The sequence below is a fragment of the Tenrec ecaudatus genome, chromosome 18 (genome assembly GCF_050624435.1).
Source record: "Tenrec ecaudatus isolate mTenEca1 chromosome 18, mTenEca1.hap1, whole genome shotgun sequence".
Lineage (NCBI taxonomy): Eukaryota > Metazoa > Chordata > Mammalia > Afrosoricida > Tenrecidae > Tenrec > Tenrec ecaudatus.
Window position 1 is genome coordinate 9,630,098 of NC_134547.1, and position 16,835 is coordinate 9,646,932.

General features: G+C 43.4%; 1 protein-coding gene across 1 annotated transcript; it reads left to right on the top strand.

Moving 5' to 3' along the window:
* Positions 1–249: 249 nt before the first annotated feature.
* On the top strand, positions 250–16,393 carry CARD8 (caspase recruitment domain family member 8). Its single transcript, XM_075537915.1, has 8 exons — positions 250–274; positions 7,266–7,344; positions 8,858–9,087; positions 9,167–9,426; positions 10,394–10,519; positions 12,181–12,322; positions 13,700–13,744; positions 16,122–16,393. Exons 1-8 carry the CDS (start codon positions 250–252, stop codon positions 16,391–16,393), a joined length of 1,179 nt encoding a protein of 392 aa, XP_075394030.1.
* The last annotated feature ends 442 nt before the right edge of the window (positions 16,394–16,835 follow it).

Sequence of the window (16,835 nt, forward strand, 5' to 3'; positions counted from 1 at the left end):
AAGTCTCTCTTGGTGTTTCAGGAATTTGCGGTTTTGTTGCATGTGTCTCTGCCATCCTCTCATGGTCCATCTCTTTATGACCCTGATGAGAATGGTCGGCAATGGTAGCTGGGCACCATCTAGTTGCTCTGGTGTTCTTTATGCCTCTCTGCATTCGTTTATTTCCACATGACAGAACAGAAAAGAGCAATCGCTGGAGAGTCCAGTGCGCTAGGTAGATCCACCCTATCCATAACGTTGACTCCGACCATGATAACTTCATACCAGAGCAAAAGTGAGTTTAGGGCTGTTTCTCCAGCGATTTCCTTGTGGCATGGGTTATAATGTCTTGGTTATACTCTTGACAATCCCATAGCAAGGATCTCAGATCCAAGCAGGATCATACAGCCTAAGCTCCCAGAGGCTTATGTCTCCTCTGTGATCAGCCAATGCATGCCTTGGGATCTAAAGGGAATGAACAAGGCATAAGAGCTCGGTTTGTCCAATCCAGAAACTTTGACATGCACCAAAGACTATAGACTAGGGGCTACCGAGGACGATGTATTCATAACAATATACTAACCATATGTGTGTGTGTGTATACGTAACACTTCTATTATTGGTGTTACAGTGGGTTATGCATTGGGCTGCTAACCTCAAGCATGTAGTTTCAAACCCACTAGCTGCTCCTTGGGAGAAAGATGAGGCTCCAGTGAAGACGTACCGTTTCGGTAGTCCTAAGGAGTAATTCGAGTCCATTCCAGAGATTTGATGTGAGTCAGAATCAACTCCATGACGATGGATTTAATTTGCTCTTTGGGTTTATGATTATCACCACAAGGATTTTGTACTGATAGCATAATATTCTTGTTTTGCAAAGTAAAAAATAACAACAGCGCCAGCATCTTTTCTTGGGGTAAACAGCAATGTTGGTAACTGTCCTGATCGTAAACCGCTAAGAAAGGAAAATGAAAGTGATGAATCCGGCACTTTGAGGGCGTCATCCTATCGTTGGAGATGGCGTTGATTCAATTCTGACAGAGACCCCACAAGTGTGAGCAAGGAACTGAACTCCACACAGTTTTCAAGGCTGCGATCTTCCTGAAAGTTGATTCCGAAGTGGATTCAAACCACCAACCTTTCAGTTAGTGCCTCCACTGTTTGCGCCACGCAGGGGGAAACGACTGTTGTTGGTTACAATCCAAGCTGGTTGACACAGAGTCAGTTTCCCGACTCCTGGTGACCTGGTGTGCTTCAGAGTTGTATGACGCTTATACATCATTTCACTAACGCCCAGGAATGTGACTCAGTCAGCTTGGGACTCTCTTCTCTTGGGTACCAATGATGAGTACAGGCAGAATATAAACTAGGTTGACTATGAGCTCCCCAGCATCCTCCGTAAGGTAGTTTAGGCCAAGAAGCATTGGGTAAGTATTAAAGATTGAGAGTCAACTGAGGTCTGTTTCCATGGATGCCGATAGCGGGAGACAGAGATACAATAAGGGGTGAGATGAATCATGGCGTGGGATGGACCTGGAGGGAGATGTCCCAAACGATGAAACACAGGATCTATTTACAGACTACCCTACCGCCACACCATTACTGTAGTGAAGAAGTACATGTACTTAATGTGGCCATTGTTATTAAGCAAAAAACAAGGAAGAAATGTGTTTTATACATCAAAAGACTAGACTTTGGTGACTATGAGGAGACCAGAGACTGGGGTGGGAAAAGGGAGAAAGGAGGGATGGGAAACAGGGAGACCCCTCCCCACAAACAAAGGAGGTTTAACAGGGGAAACATAATTTTAAAACTAAAAATAAAATAAAAATTGATTCATGAAAAAAAAAAAACCAACCCAAACACCTTGAGGTAGTTAGTTTATTGTGCCAACCTGATCGATAAACACATGTGGGGTTAATTGAAGGGCAGAGGGATAAATGGCTCCGTGAGCCTTGCCTTTCTAGTTCCCCAGTCTCTTGCTTTCTGATGGTCGCACCAGGATGTAGCTGCCTGAGTCAGTTCCCTGCTTTAGCTGGCAAGGCTGACTTCCTTCAAGACATCCCCAAGGAGGAGCCACTTGGATCTATCCCGATGCAGCCCTGGGTACTGAAGCAGCCATGTGGAGACCCCTGCCAGCACTGAGATGCTTACATGCTCACTGACTCGGCTTTCCTCCTGAAGTTGGCATCGTTGCGTCTGTTTTGTGAGATGGAGGAGGACTTTGTGGATTGGTGTTGGACATATGGCTTAATGTTGGACTTTTGGGCTTGGGCAGCACTGGGTTGGGATGTTTTCTTTTTTTTTTTTTTGGTTTGATTTTTTTAAATTTTTTTTTATTTTAACAATTTATTGGGGCTGATACAACTCTTATCACAGTTCATACATATACATACATCAATTGTATAAAGCACATCTGTACAGTCTTTGCCCTAATCATTTTTTTCTCTTTTCTTCTTTTACATTTTATTAGGGACTCAAACAACTCTTACCACAATCCATACATATACATACATCAATTGTATAAAGCACATCCATACATTCCCTGCCCCAATCATTCTCAAGGCATTTGCTCTCCACTTAAGCCCCTTGCATCAGGTCCTCTTTTTTTCCCCCTCCCTCCTCTTTCCCCCCTCCCTCATGTGCCCTTGGTAATTTATACATCGTTATTTTGTCATATCTTGCCCCATCCGGAGTCTCCCTTCCCCCCTTCTCTGCTGTCCCTCTCCCAGGGAAGACGTCACATGTGGATCCTTGTAATCAGTTCCCCCTTTCCAACCCACTCACCCTCCACTCTCCCAGCATCGCCCCTCACACCCTTGGTCCTGAAGGTATCATCCACCCTGGATTCCCTGTACCTCCAGCCCTCATATGTACCAGTGTACAGCCTCTGTCCTATCCAGCCCTGCAAGGTAGAATTCGGATCATGGTAGTTGGGGGGAGGAAGCATCCAGGATCTGGGGGAAAGCTGTGTTCTTCTGGGATGTTTTCTTGATGCACACTTAGCCTTTATATAAAACTCTCTTATATGTGAGTTTCTGTGATTTATTCTCTAAAGCACCCAGACTGATATACACCTTGAGATTCCTTACCCCTTAGATCTGAATATTGGTCCGAGTGACTGAAAAAGGAGGAAAAATAAAATTCAAATGGACTTGGAGTCTTTAGTGACGTACAAGTTCATCCCAGACATATGGGGGAAGAAATAGTAATGTATGTAACAACACATTTCAACGAGTTTTATGTGTGTAATTCAATGACACGAACTACATTCCCTTCATTTTCAAGAAGAGCTGCTATCTGACTCCAATGTTTAAAACTCATGATCTGTTGTGTGTTTTTTCAAGTGAAAGTCCTAAAGGAACCGGTGCAGGTAATTATGGATGCAGCGAGTGTCCCCGAATTTGAAGATGTGATGGTTATGGAAGCTTCGTCTGCGTCTAAATTCCCCGTGGATGACATCCGGTGAGGATAACTGTATTCTCTGGAGGAGGTTGACACTGTCAGGTGCTGTTTCTCTATGTCACAGAGGAACATGAGAAGCAACGGGACGTGGGTGATTTGCAAAAGAATCCACTAGGGGGAAAAAAACCCAGCTAGTCGATATTGCCAACGAACCCCCGAGATTTCTGAATTTTGGCACTGTGTGCTGTCCTCCTGTAGGCTTAGGCTCAGGACAGCCTTATGGTATGAGCTGGCTACAGATACTCATTGGATTCTTGCCACAATCCCAAATCCAGTCTTCTCAGTCATCCAGCCAGCAGTATCCAGATGGCACGTGGACCATGAGAGAGACTATAAACTGGGATGTTCTTCTTCATTCCTTTGCGTGGAGCTGGCATAGCGCAGGGATACATTATCAGCCCAAGACACAGCACCACGTTTAAGGAAGGGCGCCCAACGGGTTTCTAACTTTATGGCTTGCCCACAAAACCCCTTCTCTCAATAGCCCTACACTGTGCTGTAATGTCTTTGCAATCTCTTTTATGTTGAGACGAATATGTATATCAAAGATTCCTGGGGTCTATCAGGAAAATAAGGGGACCTAAGGAACATGGGCCCTATTCATCATGTGGAATAAATATCTGCCCCACAAAGCAGAAGTGTCTGCTTCCTGCTCCATCGCATCTCCTGTGACTGTGTGGGACTCGCGACTTGGGATGCTGCAGGCCCTGATTTGTGCCAAGTTCCAGTTCTCCCAGGTAGAGGATGGGACTGCGTTGCTTGCCTTCAGCCAGAAAGAGCCACCTGTGTTAGAGCCTATTGGTCACACCGGACACTTGAGGAGTCACTGGTAGTCCCTAGATCGTGGTTTTCAACTTTGGCTGAATGCTGGAATAACCTGAGGCTATGCAGCATGAGCCAGGTCTGGGTCCCAGCTCCATCATTCTGCTTTAATAGATGAACTGTGATTTGGATATGGCGGGGCAGGGGAGTTTGTGTGTGTTAAAATTACCCAGGTATGGTTGAGGTCAGCCAAAACTAATGTATACATTTTACTCATGGATCCTGGGCACCTTATTGACACAATCCACTAATTGACATTACTTATTCCATTATGTGAATAATTTATGTTCATCACGGTCATGCAACTGGTACTTCCAATAGGAATAATTATAATACACAATAGCATTGTAAATAAGGAAGGGAACTAAATTGTTTCATTCCTGAAATCATTATTCAGATTAAATAATTACCAAATGCAATTCTAGATATTGCTTCTCAGATGAATTCTATAATCTTAATACTGTTAGATATGTGAGACGTTCTTTTTTTATTACCCGTGGGAACTCTCTTTTGATCCCAATGGTCACACGATGCCAGTCAGAACAATTTAAGTAACAGAAATAACTGGACACTTGTCTAATCGCAGCAGAGAGAGCAGTCAGGTCATAAGTGGCGCCAGAGAGAGATTCCCAGAACTTCTCCTTTCCATGTATTTGTGAACCCCTTTTTTCTTTATCGAGACCATCTCCACCTCATTTGATTGTCTAGTTTATTTCTGTGCAATAGAGCATTCTTTGACGATGGAAATACTCAATTCTGGATCATCTACTATGGTATCCATTAGCCACATGAGGTATTGAGCACGTGAAATGTGAATAGGACCCCATGATGAGCTGAATTTAAAATTTTTGGACTTGATTTGATTTAAATGATTGAAATGAAAATAGTCATCACATGTCTTGAACAGTGCAGGGCTAATCTTTCATTCCCGCCAGATTCATGAATTGATTCTTAGTATTCCTCCTCTTTCTGTAGCACAAGGGATCTGCCCATCAACGATTTTGCAGATTACCTACCGCTGAGGGAGCATCAGAGCCCAGGAACAGGTAATTTGATCGTGTGGAGAAGGAGTCAGGGATCTGTCACCGATGGAGTTTGTGGTTTGACACGGAACACGGACTTTGAGATATTTCATGGCTTCAAAGTGCAGATAAAAAAGGGGGTGCCTGAGGGGCGCAAAAGAGCTCCTACTGCATGAACTACTGGCACACTGTGGGAGGTTCCACACAGAGGCGACTTGGAAGACCAGCCTGCCAACGCAGTCTCTTTTTACTATACGTGGAAGCGCTCTGAGTAGATTCTATAGATTGTACTTTAGAGGTGAGGACAGTTAAACTCAGGGCTGAGAATTTACTTGATCATCCAGCTAGTAGGAGATGTGAGTCAGCATTTGAGTGTTGGGCTTCATCAGAAGAGTCCGCTGTGCCCTGTTGCTCTTATGCGTTTATTTTGCCATAATTCATTTCACAAAATAGGCAGTAGGTTTTGAAGCGTCTTGATCTTTTGAGATATTTTTGGTGGGGTGGACTTGAGCAATGAAACTCTCCTAGGTTTGTGATACTAGATTGAAAAAACAAAACAAAACAAAACCCCTAAAACTTTACCCAGGCTTCACAATTCCAGATCTTCGAATGGCATGCCCCACCTATGGTTTGGAAATGGTTTGGACCCCCAGGGTGTGGCGTGGTTTGAAAGTCATGTGAGATGCAAGGACATAAACATTAGATGTACCTGATGTCCCAGCCAGCCTCCTTTGCGGATCAACTCTCTGATCATGGGAGTAAGTTCATTTGTGTTAACATTGATAGATGGCATTGAATGCACATATTTCTTTAGGTTCCCGGATATAGGAACTTCACTTCACATTACCTCTGTACGGGTCAGAGAGTGTCTTTTTTGCCATGTGCACAGGAGAAAACAAACTTAGAGACGTTGAGAAACATTTTTACATAATGGAGACTTTTCATTCTGCCGCACACCAAAAGCGCGGGACAATGACTTACCTTGATCTGTAATTCTTTGTAAACGGATTTCATTGAAGGACAGTATATTAGGGACTTTTATCACACAGTGTCTAAATATTGACTGTGTGTGATCAGTCATCATCCCAGAAGCTGAGCAGTGGGGATGGAATCCAGCAGGGTAAACGTGTAGGATCCTGAAATAATCTGCCTCCCCCAGGGGGTCCAGGCAGGGTCTTGGGTCACTTGGAAAGGCAGTAGAGGAACAGATATTCTTCTGCCTTATTGGCTTCTGTGCTGCTTCTTTTTTGGGTCAAATGTTACAAGACAACAGAAGATACTACCTGCTACTTGGAACTGTAAACATTTAGTTGTAGGTGCTGATGCCAGGGGCTTAAGTGGAGAGTGGATATTTTGAGAATGCTGAGGGCAATGAATGTACAAATGTGCTTGACAGAATGGATGGGAGGATGGATTGTGATAAGAGTTGTATGAGCCCCCAATAAAATGATTTTATTAAAATTAACTGTATTTGGTTTCAGTCCTAGGGAAATGGTTTCCATCACCAAACTCAAACTTGGCTTCCTAGGAAACACTGTGAGATTTGGGGAGTATACATTTGTGCCCTTTTTTTTTTCTGCCCAGATGGAAAAACCACAATCCTATGTTTTGACTACATACGGGTTTCTCTAAAAACTATATTCTTAATTGCATGTGTGATATTCAACATCCAGGACCTCCTTCAGACTCTGTGTTTTCCATCCGTCTACTTCTTCCATGCACCATGTTTTTTTAAAAAAAATTTAATCAGGAAATATTTGTTTAGTAGAGAACAACCAATATTTTTCTCATCTCCCCCCACCTTTAAAAAAATCATTTTATTGGGGGCTCGTACAATTTTTATCACAATCCATACATACACCCATGGTGTCAAGCACATTGGTACATATGTTGCCATCACCATTCTCAAAACATTTGCTTTCTACTTGAGCCCTTGATATCCTCATTCAGCGCCCACCTTTTTTTTTCTTTAAACAGATTGCAGTTATCTTCAGTTTCAGGGACCGGAAGGAAAGGTGGATATCAAGTTGATTGATCGAAACCCAAACATATACAGGTAAGAATAGAATATGGTGATTGTATAAGGTACAATTCTAATATCAAGGAAAGGACAATGACATGTAGGCAGCACTGTGATGGGAGGATACTGTGGGGATGATTTTTAATTAGGAGAATGGGCTTGGGACTCATCTCCAACTCACACGTGGGAAGGCTTCCCTCCACCCAGAACCCTGGTCTCCCAGACTTCTTAATCATGAGCAGAGAGAATCTGTCTGCACACACACTCTTGCCGGTCCTCTGTTTCCCATTCATGAGGCAGTATTAGTGTAGGGGGAATCTACGTTATTAAAAAAAATAATTTTATTGGGAGCTCTTATAAAAATCCATACATCAGTTGCATCAACCATATTTGCACATAGGTTGCCATCATCATTTTCTAAACATTTACCTTCTATTTGAGCCCTGGGTATCAGCTCCTCATTTTCTCTCCCCCACCCCCATGACTCCTTAACAAATTATTAATTATAATTATTATTTTAAAATAATTTTACTAGAGGCTCTTACAACTTTTATAATATTCCCAACATCAATTGTTTCAAACATATGTTGCCATCATCATTTTCGAAACATTTACTTTCTATTTGAGCCCTTGGAATCATCTCCTTTTTATCCCTGCCCCCTGCCCCCCGCCATGACTCTTTGATAAATTATAAATTATTATTGTTTTCATATCTTACACCGACTGTTGTCTCCCTCACCCACTTTTCTATTGTTCATCCTCCTGGGGTGTGGGGGGTTGTGTGTTGATCATTGCAATTGGTTCCCCTTTCTTCCTCTCCTCTCCCCACCCTTCCCCTACCTTCCTGGTATCGATACTCCCATTTCTGTTCCTGAAAGGTTTATCTGACCTGGATTCCGTGTGTTATGAGCTCGTGTCTGTACCAGTGTACGTGCTCTAGTCTATCCAGATCTGAAAGGCAGAACCAGGTCATGATAGTGGGGGGTGAGGAAGCATCAAAGAACCAGAGGAATATTGTGTTTCATTGGTGCTATACCGCACCCTGGTTGACTCTTTCCTTCCTTGTGATCCTCCTGTAAGGCACCCTATTGTCTACAGAGGGGTTTGGGGTCTCTGCTCTAACCCCCCTCACTCTCAACAACATGTTTTTTGTTTGTTTGTTTTGGGTCTTCTGATGCCTGTTACCCAAACCCATCAATACCTCATGATCGCACAGGCTAGATGGCACATGTGGACTTGTTGTTTCTCTGCTAGATGGTCGCTTGTTTAACTTCACGCCTTTAAGACCCAGACACTATATCTTTTGATAGCTGGGCACCATCCACTTTATTCACTACATTTGCTTCTGCACCCATTTTGTCTTCAGCAGTCGTGCTGGGAGGGTGAGCATCACAGAATGCCAGGTTGGTAGGACAAAGTGTTCTTGGGTTGAGGCAGGGCTTACGTGCTGAGAGGCACATGGAGATCCCTGCCAGCACTAAGATGCTTCCACCACTACTGGATCCACATGACTAACACACCTCATGATGATCTCTTCTGGTTCTTTCAGCATCTGCTTTCCCAGAGCAGGCTGGTATGTGTGGCCAGCCACAGGACTGGGCTTTGATGTCAGGAAGAAGGCAATGGTGGAACTTTCGTTTGAGTCTTGGAGTCAGCACCTGGACGTGAACCTGCAGGAGGATGATCAGTGGATGGTCGCAGGTCCCTTGTTCGAGATAATGGCAGAGCCCAAGGAGGCCATAGCCAAAATCTACCTCCCCCATTTTGTCTCTCTGCAAGGTAATTAGGGCAGAGAGGAAGTGGTAGGGATTCCTGGCCAGCATTTTGCTCAACTCTCACTGTGGTTCTCCTACAGAAGGTGGGGTCGATCTCTCCTGGTTCCAAGTTGCCCATTTTAAGTATGAAGGAATGGTCCTGGAACAGCCAACCAGGGTGGAGCCTTTCTACGTCGTTCTAGAGAACCCCAGCTTCTCACTGATGGGAATCTTGCTGAGGATCGCCAGTGGTACCCGCCTCTCCATTCCCATCACGTCCACCACACTGATCTATTATCACCCTCATCCGAAGGGCAGTAAATTCCATGTGTACCTTGTCCCCAGTGATCCTATGCTGAGGCAGGTAAGGCTAAACGATTGTTTGTGTTATAAGAAGATGAGAATTCTGTTTGCAGATGATCCCTTTGGATTTTCCAACCCCCTGCTGATACAGAAAGGCCAAGATTAGTTTTAATTGAGAGAAGCATAATGCACCCACCAGCATGTCTCGAATGTGTGTTTATCATTTTGCCACGGGCGAGACTCGAGGGCAGAAATACTACCCTACTGAAAATCGATCTTCCCTTCTCTGACTCTCAGAGCCTGGAGAAGGAGAGAGGATATTTGGGGGGATTTTTCAGAGGAATAAGATCCAGAAAAATTTTTATTACTATATTAAAAATGGATCATTAAACACATACATGTGGTGTGTTACTCTGGGTAGACTAGAGAAACAAATTCATAAACTTGCATATATATATACACACACATATATATGAGAGGTTTATATACAAGAGGAATTGAACATTGAGAAAACATCCCAACCCAGTCCAGTCCAAGGCCATAAGTCTGATATTAGCCCATATGTCGATACCAATCTATAAAGTCCTCTTCAGACTCACGGAATACATACAATGAAGACAAATGCAGGCCAATCACAAGCCAGTGGGTAGCAAGTCTTTGGATCCAGTGGCATTGTAAGCATGTCAGCGCTGGCAGGGGTCTCTCTGTGGCTTCTCCGGCTTCTGAGGTCTGGTTGCGTCCATGTAGCTTGTCTTCTGCAATGTCTCCCAGGGAGTGGCAGAGAGAGAGAGAAGTACCAGATTTCCCAGAATTCTCAGGAGAAGGCCACACCCTCACAAAAGTCTCATTGGCTAGCTCCAGATTGACAGCCTAGACCCCACCCCTACACTCTTAATCCTTCAATTGACACCAGATTAAGTGACTACTACACACTTGAATCATCTTATACATTCTACTTATAAATATGATGTATTCCACCTTGCTTGCTTACTGACTTGTCTTTTCTAATTTCTGTCTTTTCATCTTAGGCAATAGATGGAGAAGAAACCAGGTTCCGTGGTGTGCGTCTGCAGACCTCTCCCCCAGTGGAACCCTTGAACTTTGGTTCCCGTTATATTGTGTCTGGATGTGCACACCTGGAAATAATCCCCAAGGTCAGTGGAATCTGAATTTAACTGAGCATGTTTCACCAAAAAACAAATGGTAGAATCTTGGAAAAAATATCAACCTTCTATATCACTGATGTCAAATTTTACTTGTTATTCCATTTATATTGGAAAAATCATCTCAATCAGTTGCAAGCTTTTCATGGAAAGTGACTGACCCATTTTATAGTTTGGGGATCAATGTATTCTCCCCTTTCCCCATTATGGAATCAAGGAAGCCATAGAGGAAAACTACGGGATGGAAAAATCAACAGGATTATGATAGTATAATTTTCCCTTTTGGACATGACAGCTATAGTACCCAAATGATTGTCCTTAATATCACACTGATGTTAAGTTTTAAAAATCAATGGCAAATATCAAAATAGTGTTCTTTTTAAAATATAAGTATGCAACAATATAAGAATACAATTAAATATGTGTTCTTGGTCATTTTATAAGTCCCAATTTCCTTTAAAAGCTCGGAGAATCATCCAAAGCCCAGTAATTTGGTCTCTATTTGCCTAGAGAAAGAGCAAAAATTTCCTAAAGGGAAGTGAGGATTGGAAGGTAGAAATGGAATGTGAGGTGTCTCCAGAAACAAGGACCTCCCTTGCTATGAAACCAGAGCAATTTGATGATGACTGTCTACCATGACTGAACATTTGATCACAGGGTCTATAGATGAATCCTGATCAACGAGGGGAAAATGAAGAACAGAATATTAAATTGTATCCCAGACCTTCCAGTGCCGCGGAGATGGGATGAAGCACTCGAGCGAATGCCCTGAGATCATCTTTAAACTTTTACCAAACAATCCCCTGACATTCCCTCTAAAACCAGGCAATAGTTTAGCTTAACTAGTTAAGAAAAAAAAAAAAGATCTGCCTTCACCATCATGATCTTGGAAGCACTCTCTCTATAGGATCAAGTTGACAGCTCCATCGCGAAAGATTAAGTCAAAACCTTAGGTTGTCCTCGAAGCATGACACGTCAGTATAACCATTGGTGATTTAGAGATGAATGGAACACAATGTGTTCCCGTGTGCGTGGAGAAATGAAAGAGAAATTTGTAACTGGAGTTGATGAAGAATCTCAATGAAGGAAAATTCTCCTCAAAATCGTCTTCCACCTGAAAGACTTAGAATCAATGATTTCACATCTGCCAAATAACTGAAAATCATTATTTTTCAAGGACTGTGAGACTTGTAAGCGAAAGGAACTAGACTTCCATCAGCTGAGCTTTTCTTCATTCTGTCCTGGTCAGGAAGTTAGTGCCAATTTGCCCATGCCCATGTGGGGAGTCTGGTACAGAGTAGAGTAACATGAAATGACCCTTGTTCCCAGTTAGGTTGAATGAGAACTGATGTGGTTCCATTGACAAGACTTTCCTTTCGCCATACTGTCTCAGACGATGATCGGCTGGCATTATTAATGAAGGACATCAAGAATGTGAGAGCTTGTATTAAATCAATAGCTAGCCTCCCTTCCATGGGATAATTGTGTATCCCCAGACTGTAAGTGTAAAAGACTGTTGACCTCTCTTTCTCTATGTAGTTTTTAAACAGCCATGCAGAAGAAAGGGGTTCAGTCCCATTGGCTTGTTCATTCTCGGGAACTAGTCTTTCCTACCCTCCACTGATTCAAGATAAGTGGTATGTTTTCTCTAGGAGTTGAAATTGTCCTACAGGAGCCCCGGAGAGATCCAGCCTTTCTCTAAAGTCTATACCGGGCAGTTGACGGAACCAATCCAACTGGAAATTGCTAGCAAAAATCTTGGGACTGTGGTATGGGAGACTTTGGTGAAACCAGGTAGGTAAAAGTATGAGGACAGATTTTTTTTTCAGAAGAAAAAATGAGGCCTCTCAATCCTTGGGTGGAGTGAAGTGGCTCAAAGGGAATAGTCTATTTGTTGTCCCATCCCAGAACAGAAAACAAATCTATTGTCAGCGTCTTTTAATGGGAGTGCAACAATGGCGGTGACCATGGTTGATCTCTAGAGAGTGAAACAGAAATGTTTCTTCCTTCCTCTGATAAAAAGTTGCTTAATGGATATCAGACGGACTTTGGGCCTCTACTCAAGGCCTCCCTTAACACAAGAACACTTTGTTCTGATAACCCGACACTCTTTGATACTCACCTTCTTGACACGATCGCTGTAAACAAAATGGGTGCATAAGCAGACGGTGCCCTGTTATCAAAAGATATAGCACCTGGGATCTTAAAAGCTTGAAGTCAAACAAATGACTATCTAGCAGGAAAGCAAATTAGCTCACATGGAAGAAATACGTCAGCCTGTGTGATCATGAGGTGTTGATAGGATCAGGTATTGGGTATCAAAAGATCCAAAACAAAAAACTATATCAAAGTGAATGAGATGGGTTATAGTGGAGACCCAAAGCCCATCTGTAGACAATTGGATATCCTCCCACAGAAGGGTCATAAGGAAGGGATGATTCAACCAAGGTGTAGTATAGCACTGACGAATCACACATCATTCCTCTAGTTCCCGAATACTTCCTCCTCCCCACTACCATGACCTAGTCCTACTTTACAAACCTGGCTAGTCTGGAGATCACACATTGGTACAGATAAGAGGTCTCAACACTTGGAATTCAGGATTGATAAACCCCTCAGGAACAGTAGGAGTGCTGATATCATGAGAGCAGGGGGATGGTCCGGGAGAGGGAAGGGTGAGAAAGGGGGAACCCATCACAAGATTGGATATATAGCCCCACCCCCTCCACAAAGGGGATGAATAACAGAAATGTGGGTGAAGGGAGACAATGGACAGTGTAAGATATGAAATAATAATAATAACAATATATAATTGATCAAGGATTCACGAGGATGGGAGGGGGGAAAAGAGAGCTAACACCAAGGACTCAAGTAGAAAATGTTTTGAAAATGATGATGGCAACACATGTACAAATATGCTTGACACAATTAATGTATGGAATGTTATAAGAACTGTAAGAGACCACAATAAAATGACTTTAAAAATTGCCTAATGGGCAGAGAATGTGTCTCTACTTAAGTGGGAGTCCAAGGCATACTGAGGTTCAGAAGAGGATCCTAACCTTATAGGACGGAACGAAATCATTTCCATTGGTTGTATCCAAGAATGAAAAGCCCAGTAATGGTGAAGGACTTCGACCTCTCTCACCCTCCCATTCCCCTCTTTTCTAGTGGATCTCCAGCTCAGTGCTGCATCGGCCTCATCCACTATGTCAGGTCAGTGCAATGTTTCCATGAAAAGTCAGAGAAATGTGTCTGATTTGTGGGCGTCATTAAGTGTCTCCGTATCACACAGTGAGGATCTGTTCATCGTTTCTGTCACTTACAAAGACCAGCCAGTATCAGAGACCAACTCAAAGAGCATGTCTTACTAAAAGGAGGTTGTGAAGATGTGTGAGTCTGGGTAGACTAGAGAAACAAATTCATAGACACTCGTGTGTATATAAGAAAGAGCTCGATCTACAAGAGCAATTGAATATTGAGAAAACATCCCAGTCCAGAACAGAACAAGTCCACAAGTCTGATCCCAATCTATAAAGTCCTCTTCAGACTCACAAAACACATGCAATGATGCCAAATGCAGGAAGATCACAGGTCAGTGGGTGGGAAGTCTTGTGGATCCAGTGGCAGTAGAAGCATCTCTGCACTGGCAGGGGTCTCCATGTGGCTTCTCCGGCTCCAGAGGTCTGGCTCCATCAGCCGCTCTCCATGTGTCTTCTCCATAGGGATGTCTCACAGGGAGGGAGCAGAGAGAGAGTGTCTCCTACCTCCAAGGAGGAAATACAGGAGTTCCCAGAATCCTCAGGAGAAGGCCATACCCACACAGAGGCCTCATTGGCTATATCCTAATTGAGAGGCTAGACTCCATCCCTACACTCTTAATCCTCAAATTTACACCAGATTCTGTAACTACCACAGAAGGTTAAGCCTGCGGACCAAAGAACATGTTCAATGAATATGGGATGGGGGTGGGACCTCGCATGGAGGAACTACAAGAAAGAGGTTTTTAAAATTTTTAAATTTAATGTGATTGGAACATAAACCATGTGAGGATAAAGTAAATATGAGACTGGAGACGCAGGCAAGAACCTAACAATGCATGTCTAAGGAAGATAATATGAATATTGTGAACTTTTGACTGATGACAAAGCAGGACTCTGGACGGTGGGCAGCGGGGTACTGGGACCTCTGAACTGTGGATGAGGGATTGTGGGTGGCCCTGAGATACAAAGCAGGGGGCACAGACTGCAGACTGTTTTAGAGTCAAGAAGTGCCATTGTCCGGGCATTGGCCAATGTAGCTGGGATGGTATGTTCCCGAGAAAGAAATGATTTAAAATAAAGGATCAAACACTGCCGCACCCAAGACATAAAATCTATCATCTTGTCACGGGTGGATCCCAGTCTTCAAATACCTGTTTTCTGATTTCCTCATCTGTATACTAATTTTTAAAATCACATAAGGCAAAAAAAAATCACATAAGACAGCCATCTGCCATGTCCTATCTATCTGTGAAAACATGTGGCAAATGACAAAGAGTCCAACTTCAGCAACTTAATAGCCGCTGAAGAATAAAGGGATAATTAGATTTTTTTAAAGACAGAATAAAGGGAGTATTCTGTCTCAAGTGTATGAAAGGCCAATAGATAGAAATGACTTTATTCAAGAGTCACCCATAGGCTCCCATGATGGCGGTGATGTCACACAGATTCATTAAGACTCCATGTGTCTATCCTGCCTCCCATCATAGCATTGGCGTTAGCCTCAGGTACTTACAGTCAAAGGGACAAGCCCCAACATCTCATGACACTTCCCAAACGAAGAGAAGACTTCACAAGTTGTCATATTGGCTTGACTGTAAATATCCAGGGGATTTTATAAACTAAGAACCTAAAAGAAAGTTCATTATCGTAGCAAGCTCTTTGGATGATAATCCTGAATGAACGAGCATGTTTATCATCTCTGCCTCTGGGATTAACAAAAGCATTGAAAAGCCCCAGTTTGCTATTAGTAGCAGAAATGGACAGGCAGGGAAGTGAATGGATCTGGGAAACGTTACAAAGATATCAACTAAGAAAGCCCATGTGAATCCTGAGTGCATGATGGTGGGGGCAAAATATCCCACAGTTTCTATCCAAGACTTCCCTGTTTCTCCTTGTGATAGCTACCTAGTTAAATTTCACCCACATGTTCGTGAGAAAATCCTTGGGGGGCAGGAAACCAACCCACTCCATCTCCCTACATCTAGCATCCTGCAGTTTCCAACCACATGGGCTTGGCGATTTTTATTGGCTTGTTAAATGGATAGGTACATGAATGTAAAGCAATATAGAGTTCACTCTCGGGCTTAAAAGAGAAACAAACAAAGAAAGGAGAGGCCACCAACATTTATAGGGGAGTGAAGGGAATGAGGGGGACCCACTTGTAGAAGGCACCTAAGTGCATGACCCACAGTCAATGGACTGTTTACCTTGTGAGTGAGTGTGACAGGCCATCCTATCCCTACCCTGATCAACGACTTTTAGACGCGTACATCCAGAATTCTATAAGCAATAGGCTCCTTGAGAATTCTGCACGTCTTTCTCCTACCCAGGTGCAGCCTTTGTGAAGGAGAACTACCGACAACTCCAAGCCAGGATGGGAGACCTGGGGGGAGTGCTGGATGACCTTCAGGAGAACAAGGTCTTCACTGAGGACGAGAAGGAGCTGGTGGAACAGGCGCCAACCCAGCGGAAGAGGAACAACATGCTGCTGAAAATGGTGGACAAAAAAGGAGAGCAGGCTCTGGATTTATTCTACAAGAGCCTCAATGATAGGGACCCTTACCTTGTGTCTTACCTCAGGCAGCCCAGTTTGCCTCCATGACTCAGACAAGATACTCAACTGGGCAGGATTAAGTTTGCCCAAAGACATGTGGAGCCATTCCCCCCAGCTCTTAGTAAGCAACCTCTAATTCCTTGAAAGTTCTGCTTGGTAATCTAGGATAACACTATGATTTATTATGGAGTCACAGGCTGTGTAGTATCTTCTCAGCTTCTAGAGGGCCTGGAGACTTAGGTCAATCATGTAGACAATCCAAAATCATACCAAATGCACTGCCATTGAGTCAGGGTAGAACTGCCCCTGTGAGTTTCCAAGACCAAAACTGTTTACAGGAGTAGAAAGCCCCATCTTTCTCCTGAAAAGTGTCTGGTAGTTTCGAGCTTCATACCTTGTGGGTTACAGCCCAGTGAGTAACCATTGTGCCACCAGGGATCCGTGTAGGTGATCTGTATTGAATATATGGCTGATCCCAATAGGGACTCTG